Source organism: Lactuca sativa, chromosome 9, assembly GCF_002870075.4.
Source record: "Lactuca sativa cultivar Salinas chromosome 9, Lsat_Salinas_v11, whole genome shotgun sequence".
Taxonomy (NCBI): Eukaryota; Viridiplantae; Streptophyta; class Magnoliopsida; order Asterales; family Asteraceae; genus Lactuca; species Lactuca sativa.
Window position 1 is genome coordinate 31,618,325 of NC_056631.2, and position 10,527 is coordinate 31,628,851.

The 10,527-nt window shown below is 30.2% G+C and overlaps 1 protein-coding gene across 1 annotated transcript; it reads right to left on the reverse strand.

Annotated features, from left to right (window-relative positions):
* Positions 1–6,604: 6,604 nt before the first annotated feature.
* LOC111878701 (polygalacturonase inhibitor) lies at positions 6,605–7,983 on the reverse strand. Its single transcript, XM_023875212.3, has one exon. It carries the CDS (start codon positions 7,945–7,947, stop codon positions 6,958–6,960), a length of 990 nt encoding a protein of 329 aa, XP_023730980.1. The 5' UTR covers positions 7,948–7,983; the 3' UTR covers positions 6,605–6,957.
* Between the last annotated feature and the right edge of the window lie 2,544 nt (positions 7,984–10,527).

Consider the following 10,527-nt stretch of genomic DNA (forward strand, 5'->3'; position numbering starts at 1 on the left):
GGAGTCTAGGTTTGAGGTTCGGACCCGAAGCAGGAGGGAAGGGAGACAACTGGTGCGAAGGTCGGACACGCGGCAGGCATTGCGAGGCTCGGACTAGGCTGCACACGCGTCGCTCCTCGGATGTGCCACGGCTTCGGATGACTCGGCAGCTCGGTGACTCAGCAGAACACGTGTCACATTCTAAGCAAGGGTGACGTGGCAAAGTGTGAATATGCGAATTTTCTCGATTTTCGCGCCAAAACTTCTAAAATCAATAACTTTCGCATACGAGCTCCGTTTTTGACGTTCTTTATATGCACGCGTAGCTAAAATTACGCTCTACAACTTCCGTTTAGACCTTGTCGGCTAATTTTGAGTTTAATTTTTTTATTATTATTTTTAACAGACCGAGACAAGAAATCCGTTAAAAATTCATAACTTCTTCATCATACGTCCGTTTTCGTCAGACTTTTTACCGCTGTGCTACTAATGACGAGACCTCCAACTCTCGTTTACGTTGTGTCGGCTAAAAATCGCTCGATCTAAAATCCGAGTTTTTTTAGTTGTCTACTGCTAAGCTGAAACTTCGAAAAATCATAACTTCCTCATACGAAGTCAGATTTGGGCGTTCTTTTTATCGAACTTCTCGGTTTGACGAATAATAAGACTTTCATTTAGATAACTAAGGCTAAAAAGTAGTTTGTCAAAAACTCACTTTTTACGACACTCAGCACCGTGCCGGTTTTGTTGCGAAACATCGACAGGTCATAACTTCTTCGTTTTAACTCGGATTTTAGTATTCTTTATATCCCTGAAATCCTTGTTTCGACCACTACAACTTTATCTAAAGATATCAGGCTTATCTCACACTTTAATTTTGACGCTTATTTTTATTCTTAATTAATTAAGCCCTAATAATTAAGCAGAAAACACATAATTCACATAATTCCTTTTCATTTCTTCAAAATGAGTTACAAAGGTTAACCTAGACTATCAACTCAATATAAATGCCTAGTCTAGAAACACGAGTGTTACAATTCTCTCCCCCTTAGGATGATTTCGTCCCCGGAATCACATATCACCAAACAACTGCGGGTAGCGACTCATCATGTCACTCTCCGTTTCCCAAGTGAGATTTGGTTCATTCGTATGTTTCCAACGTACAAGCACTAAATCGACCATCTTGCGTCGCAACTTCATAGTCTTCGGTCAACGATTGCCTCAGGTTCTTCGATCAACCTCTTGTTTTCATCCAACCTTAACTCAGAAATCGGAATTATGTCAGGCACATCTCTTGTGAACTTTCTCAAATAACACACATGAAAGGTGTTATGAAATAAATTATGTAATGTTTTTTTTTGTCATGTAATGTTTTTTTATAAATTTGGATGATATGTCTAATTTAAATGTTATTTTTTTTAATTTTTAAATATTATGTTTTATTTAAATATTATGTTCTATTAAAATGTACTCCGTATTTGTTTTAATAATAATAATAATAATAAAGAACTCGAAACAAAATACAAAAAAAGGATGACATAGAATTTAGTAGGTGTTATAACATGTTTTTAACATAGTGATCATTTCCTCAATTAGTATTAAAACACCATGGGTAATATGTCATGTGAACAGTGACGAGTCTACAACAAAAAAACATATGATTCACTATTTAAATGAAGGGATAGTTCAAATAAATACAGTAAATAATATGAGAACGTAAAAACACTATATTTATATTATTATTTTATAATGAATGTTGTATATGTGTATTGTTGAAGTAGTTATAATATAAATATTAACGATTGATTACTCATATATTTATTAGAATGTTATTATTCTAGTATAAATTTATATATGTGTATTTTTATAGTAAATTCTAATTTTAGTTTTAACATTTGACTATTCATTTATTTATTGTTGATCAATAATGACATAAAGCTGTGGATACAAAATTTATTGTAGAATATTAACATAAAAATAATGTTTTTACGTTCTAACATTATTTACTGTTTTTATTGAACTATCCCCTTTAAATGAAACCGATAGAAAAAAAAAATGGACTTTGAAAATACTGAGTATACATATAATTTTTTTTTGCCAAAAATATTAAGTTAATTCACTTAAAATATTTATATTTCTATAAATAAAGAAAATAGGTGGGTCAAATGACCCATATTTCATAAATATAGATTACACCAAAATAATATACTTAAAAATGTCATTTCATGTTACAACGACGCTTAATTGTCATTTCATACTTGAACTAGATTATGACCCCGCGTAAAACGTGGAGGAATATATAAAAATGTACATGTAAATGTATAAAAAAGTTGACACTATAAAAAAATAAAGTAACATAAACAGACTTAGTATTACTGCTAACATTTAAATGTTTGAAAAAAAAACAAAGAAACATTTGAATATCTATAATAGTTGAAGAACCTCTTTGTAAACATAACTTTTTGTTTTATTAGTTGGACAACCTTCCTTGTAATATATGAGTACCTTCAATCCCTTTTCAATTGTGACGCGAGAAACAAAAAATATATAACTGAAAATGAGTGAAAACAAGTTTATGCAAGTATAATCCAACATTTGATAATCATTGTCATTGACTTTTGTTAGTGGCCATAACAAAATAAACTACTATAAGGAATTGCCTCCGCTGAAAACAGAATGAGATTCTTTCATTAGACGGAGTTAAATTCATGCAAGGTATATAAGTAGTCTCCATAAAGAATCTATCATATATGATTCAGGCTTCAATGACGTTTCTTCCAAGCCTAACAATCTATAATCTAGTACAATTGCATAGTCCTTTGGTTTGGTCGATATTACAAAGTTATATGACTGGAACACCTATTTTTAGTGTATCTTTATGGTTGGAAATTCTAGATGCCTTAAAATCATTCAACACAACTGAAGAGTAAATTGATTACTCAAAAAGACCTGGTAACTCTGTATCACGTAAAGATTTTGAACTCATATGTTTTCCCTTCATTTTTCATCAATCCTAAAATGTAGTCATTGGTAGTATCAAATTCTTCATTTGTAGGGACCAAAATAGCTTTATCTTGAAAATATGATTGATCATCAAGATGATTTTCAAAGGATAGATAAATGATGGATACAATTTGAACTCATATTTCAAAGGATATATATATACAAAATAAATTAATATACAAAACAAATTTTCCCTAGAAAATTATCATATTAATGACCTACTAATTAACAAGTACATTTATATATTACATAAATGGTTCACATGTGAACAAAAGTACACAAATGGTCCATATTTGAAATGTTTTTCTTACATAAACGGTCTATTACGTGAAAGAAAATGAAAATGTATTTTCCATTAATAAAATGTTTCAGAAAAATCCTATTAATTAGCTCTAATGTAGAAAAAAAATTTGTTCTAGATTAGCCAAAAAAATATGGAAAAGTCATTTTTTGAAACTACGATGCTATTAATGAACTTTTTGCAAAGTTTAATGCTATTAATGATTTTTTTTTTCAGAAAACAATCGTTTAAATGAGCTTCAATATACAAAAATTATAACTTTCCATATCAACTAAAAATAATCCAAAAAAAATCATTTTTTAAGAGTATGATGCTATATATGAATTTTTTTTCAAAGTTTAATATTAAAAGCAATTTTTTTTTCCAAAAAAGGTCCTAATATAAGGTTAAAAGAACATATTGTAAAATATTTATCGATCTACATGAGCAAGAATTAAACGTTTCCATTAATACCCAATAAAGTATATAAATCATGTCTCCTTCTGTAATGAATTCCAAGGCCCAACAATATGGAATCCCCTCAGTCGCAACATTCCATAACTCAAACCACATCCGATAATCAATATGAAGAGAAGCTGCAATAAAAAACAATAATTGTCACCATCTTATACAAATATTAGAGATTATTGGGGTATTAGATAGTGTAATAACTTGCAATTAAATATAATTTTCAAATAAAACTTAGTATGAGAAACTAACCAATGTGATCAAGGGTCAAAGAAGACATTATAACTAAAACATAAACAAAGAACTATTAGGGATGAAACATGAAACTTTAAGGAGAAACGTATAAATTTAAACCGTGAAGGATAACAAAAATCAACAAGTATATTTTTTAAGTAATTTAAACTAATATATTTTTAAAGTAATTTAAACCGGGCCGCAAGTTTATCCTAATATTGTTCCCTTAAGCATTTCATCTAACAGGTAGTAGACAGGTAGACCAAACAAAATTTCCAAGTATCCAAATCAAGGTCTCAAATCCTAACACATCAAAAAAAAAAAAAAAAAAAAAAAAAAAAAAAAAAAAAAACCCGAAAAAAAAAACAAATTTGTGATTTTAACAACCAAAAGCAAAGGATATGACATACATTGTGTATGAGTCTATCATTTATAATTTGATCGCTCAACTTATTGAACAATTCGTTAAAAGTATGAAAAAAAATGGGGAATCCCATAGAAAGATCCGATTCAAATTTCTACATAACACAACTGTGACAATTAATTTTCAAACCACAAAATTTGACACCCTCATAACATAAAAATCAAAATATATTTTACTTACGTTAACAAGAACCCAGATGAATTCGACCATTTCTGTTGTTTGCCAACTCCAATTTCGACCTACAAGAAATCTAAAAAAAAATCAAGCAACTTGAGTAACAATCATTTTAATGTTGTCACAACTTTAGCATAAATATCGATAAATAGTACAAATATTAGTTATCAAGAAATAAGCATATATGAGATGACTAAAAAGTTGTCAAGTTGAATTTGAGTTATTTGTTTTCTTACCTTTATCAGATGTATTTATCATTCCAGTCGTTCGACTACAAATCTAAATCGTTAAGTAAAAATCAAAACAACATGTTTTCCTCCATTTTCTTCTTCACTACAAAACTTAAGTTAGATATATTATGTAAATAATTGAGGAGGCAAGGTATTTTTGTATTTTATTTTTTGTGAGATTTAATTGTCATTAATAGAATTTCTAATTTATTTCATTTTATTTTTGGTGATATTTAGTTGTCATTAATAGAATTCTTAATTTAATTCATTTTATTTTTAGTGAGATTTAAGTGTCATTAATGGAATTCTAATTTAAAATGTAATATACGTTTTATAAAATTCATTGACAAAAATAAATGGGTTGACAAAGATGATGTCATCAAATAATCCAAAGGTGAAAAATATATGATTAAAATGCAATCAATGGTTCTGATTTCTTCAGCTTAGAATTAAAAGTTTTCTTTTAATAATATTTAGAGATGGCTCAAAAAATAATCGTTGGTTCGATGTTGATGACTCGTAAATTTAAAAATGTATTAGCGACATAACCATTAATTCAAAAAAAAAAAAGTTACTATATTAATGATGGGTTTTAATGTACGTTGTAGTCGGTTGCTGTAGGATAGTGTTCGTAGTATATTAGCCACAAGATAACGTTCGTCACATACTAGCCACAGACTATATTCCGTCACAATTTTTTTTTGGGAAAATGACTTATTAAGGTAACTAACTATTTCAATTGTCCATATATAGGTAATGTTCTTTTTTTGTACACATTAAGGTAACTAACTTGTTTTGTTTGTTCACATTTAGGTAATATGACCGGCTATCACCTGTTTTTGCTTATGTGGCATCCACCTGGCATTACGTTGCACCTACGTGGCATGGTGCATATATGGGAAAATGACTTATTAAGGTAACTAACTATTTCAATTGTCCATATATAGGTAATGTTCTTTTTTTTATACACATTAAGGTAACTAACTTGTTTTGTTTGTTCACATTTAGGTAATATGACCGACTATCACATGTTTTTGCTTATGTGGTATCCACCTGGCATATGACTTGAATACGTTACACCTACGTGGCATCCACCTGACATATGACTTGTTTTGTTTCTTCTTCCTTATCTTATTCTTCAAAACAACAAGATGAATTTCAAGTTGATCATCCATGTGATTGCGGCTTACCATCTCGTGTGAAGATTTCAAGAACTCCTGACAACCATGGAAGAAAATTTAGAGTTTGTCAAAACTCGATGGTAAATCAATATTGTTGAATATGTTGCAGGAGTTCTTGAAATCTTCACACGATATGGTAAACCGCAATCGATGATCAGCTTGAAATTCATCTTGTCATTTTGAAGAATAAGATGAGGAAGAAGAAGCCATCATCGACCGATCTAGGGTTTAGAATTAGGGGTGGAATCGTATGACACAGTTATAGTGTAATCGAATGAAGACAATATATGCACCATGCCACGTAGGTGCAACGTACTCAAGTCATATGCCAGGTGGATGCCACATAAGCAAAAACATGTGATAGCCAGTCATATTACCTAAATGTGAACAAACAAAACAAGTTAGTTACCTTAATGTGTACAAAAAAAAGAACATTACCTATATATGGACAACTGAAATAGTTAGTTACCTTAATAAGTCATTTTCCCATATATGCACCATGCCACGTAGGTGCAACGTATTCAAGTCATATGCCAGGTGGATGCCACATAAGCAAAAACAGGTGATAGCCGGTCATATTACCTAAATGTGAACAAACAAAACAAGTTAGTTACCTTAATGTGTAAAAAAAAAGAACATTACCTATATATGGACAATTGAAATAATTAGTTACCTTAATAAGTCATTTTCCCTTTTTTTTTTTTTTATTCAAACAAACACAATGAAACATTTATGAGCAGAAACGGGGATATCACTTATCTGTCGTATACATAATAATTAATAAAAATAAATAGCAATCGTGGAATTCCATCTATTCTTAACGCGGGGAAACATGGATTCGGTCCCTTGTCAATAAATGCGGCGCTCTTTAATTATTTTGCGATCGAGTCCCTTGTCTTCGCAAGATATTCATATTACACCCAACCATTTAAGGTTGATGGAAGAGCAAGAGCTCCACACTTGTCGGCCGGAGTCGATTTAGCTTCAGGTGCATGCCGGCAACGGCGATCCACACAAGCATCGGTTATGAAAATACGACGTGTTTTCAAACGTCTGCAAGTCACCACCTTGAGGTATCTGTCCACACATCCTATTGTAACTCACGTTAAAGTACTGAAAATTTAATCCCGTTAACATCGCCGGAAGACTCCCATAAATCTTGTTGTGATTCAGATCCAACGACGTCAAGCTAGCAGGAAACACTACCTCCGAGATGTTAAACTCGAAGCTGTTCCTCGAAAAGTCAGCTGTTTGAATCGTCTTGTTTGTTCCAAAAAACATGCTTATGTCACCTGTGAGTTGGTTTCTTGAAAAATCGATCGTCGAGAAATTTAAGTAGCCTAATGATTTGGGTATTGTTCCGGTGAGCTGGTTATGTGACAGGTAAAGGTCAGGGACGTTTCCGGTGAATGTCCCAAATGATTCAGGGATGACTCCGGTGAGTTTATTCCTGTCCAGGTGTATGGCGTTTAAGTTCTTAAGCGTTGAAAGCTCCGGCGGGATAGAACCGGTGAGATCATTGAATGCCAAATCGAGGAAATTTAAGTTTGTGAGTTTGCTAAGGAACGAAGGGACGGGACCTGATAGATTAGTCCAGCTAAGTCTGAGCATGGTGAGGTGGGTGAGTTTAGTAATGGCCGAGGGGATTTCTCCGGTGAGGTTAGTGAGTTTTCGTAACACCAAGGTTTGGAGATAGGGGAGATCGCCGACTTCATCTGGGATTTGGCCGGAGATGTTGCCGGAGAAGATGGTGAGGGAGATGATACGGCTGGTGTTTGCATCGCATTCCACATTGTACCATTGACAGCAATCTAAAGTCTTCTGCCAAGAGGCCAAATGGTAGGGATTTCCGAAGGATTTCTTGATTTTGAAGAGGACTTTTTCGTCATCTTTGTTGCAGCGTTGGGAGCGGGATAGGGTGGGGAGGGAGATAAGGAAGACAAAAGTAATGGTGAAGAAGATTGATTTAATCATTTTAGGGATATGTTTTTTTGTGTGATATTTGTTTTCTGATTTAAACGTGTATTTATAGATTTTGAAGAAGCAAAATACAGTACGTCTGTTTTATCTGTAAAACAATTCATTTTTAATTATTCTTTATGTTTATTTTGGTTTTGATTTACGCCCGATGTTTTTAGATATTGAAACGGACTTCCAATGTAGGGATGAGCAACGGGCCGAACCCAGACCGGGCTGGCCCGAAGACCGAAAATTGTGAATTACCTTACCTAAAAACCGGACCGTTTTTGGGTGTAGCGGGTCCGGGTTTGGTCCGGTCCGGTTCCGGGTACTAAACCGGGTTTCGGGTTTTGGACCGAATTAGACTTTAGTAGTGTTGTTTACGGTTTCGATCAAATCCTGTACCAAACTAGGTTTCGTATGTTTGTTGTTTACGGTTTCAGATTTTGTTTGTCATGTCACTCTCTAGAATAGTATTTCAAATTAGACAAAATTTCACAATTGGTCCCTGTGGTTTACAGAATATCGCACTTTGAGGACTTCCTAGCAAAAAGTCACGCGACTGGTCCCTGTGGTTTGTAAAATTACATGAAAGATCCTCCTACCGTTAAATCTAACTTTTCTGCCGTTAGATTTTAAGGAAAAAGACTGTTTTGCCCTTGTACTAATATTGCAATACACACAAACCTCAAGGACCATTCGTGTAATTTTCTAAATATGAAATTATATATATATATATATATATATATATATATATATATATATATATATATATATATATATATATATATATATATATATATATATATTATAAATTTCGCATTTTGTAAATATATAAATTATATATATGTAAATATATAATTTCAACAATTTGATAACTTTTTTTTTTTTATCTTTTTGACATTTTGATTTCTATTTTTATTTTATAGTTTTAGTAATTTATGGCTTTTTGTTATATTTTTATTTATTTTGAATCAAGTAAATAAACTTAAATTCGATAAATCATGTCGAAATTATTTTTTCCTTTAATTTTTCTTATTTGTGAATTGAAGCGTTAATATTAATTTATTTTATTTCAATTTTATGTCGTTACTGTTAATGTTTTTTTTATCACTCAATAGTTAATATCGTTAGCAACTTTATGTTTGCATTTATCATTATCCTTATTTGACCTTTTGTTTTATATTTTTGTTATAATTTTAATTATTTATTATTCTTCTATTGTTTTTATTTATTTTGATTCAAGTAATAAAAAATAGAAACACAAAAAACAAAAACTCAAACACCAAATTCTAATATACTCTAATATATTAATACATTTTAAATTTTCATATTTTTTGGTTTTTTCGTATTTTTTTAAATTTTTTGTATTATTTTTTTAGTTTTTTTCATATTATTTTTTAATTATTTCCTATTTTTATTTTTTTTTGTTTCGTTTTATTTTTCATCAACTTGATAACATTTTTTTAAACCTTTTCCAAAAGTGTAAAATTTATGAATATAGTAGAGTATATTACAATTTTGGTGTTTGAGTTTTTTAAGTTTTTTTTTTTTTAATAATTTTGGTTATTTATGGTTTTGTTTAATTTTTTTTATTTTCATTCGCGTAAATAAAATAGTTATATTTACAAATATAAATAAAGAAAATAAACATACCTTTTTTATTTACACAAATCAAAATAATAAAAGAAGTTACAAAAGCCATAAATAACTAAAATTAATAAGAAAAATGCGAAAAAAAAACCAAAAAAAATATGAAATGTTTAAAATGTATCAATATATTAGAGTATTTTACAACTTTGGTGTTTGAGTTTTTTGTTTTTGTTTTTTGTTTTTGTTTTTCTATTTTTCATTACTTGAATCAAAATAAATAAAAATAATAGAAGAATAATAAATAACTAAATATATATATATAAAAACAACAAAAGACGAAATAATGATAATGATAAATGCAAACATAAAGTTGCTAACGATATTAACTATGGAGCATCAAAGTAGAAAAAAAAAACCGTAACAACAAAATTAAAAAAAAAATAAAAAAAAAAACATTAGCGTTGAATTTCATAATTAAGAAAAAAAAAAGTTTCAATATGGTTTATCGAATTTAAGTTTATTTACTTAAATAAAAATCAATAAAAACATTAAAAAAACCATACATAACTAAAATTATAAAAAAATGTTAAAAAGATTAAAAAAAATATCAAGTTGTTGAATATATATATATATATATATATATATATATATAATTTATATATATACCGAATTTATATTTATAGTTTATATATATACAAAATTTCGTATTTAAAAAATTACACGAATGGTCCTTGAGGTTTGTGTGTATTGCAATATTAGTACAAGGGCAAAACAGTCTTTTTCCTTAAAATCTAACGGCAGAAAAGTTAGATTTAACGGTAGGAGGACCTTTCATGTAATTTTACAAACCACAGGGACCAGTCACGTGACTTTTTGCTAGGAAGTCCTCAAAGTGCGATATTCTGTAAACCACAAGGACCAATTGTGAAATTTTGTCTTCAAATTATAATCTTATTACGTAACATCCATCATTCATATATTTATTGTTTGCACAATTCAACT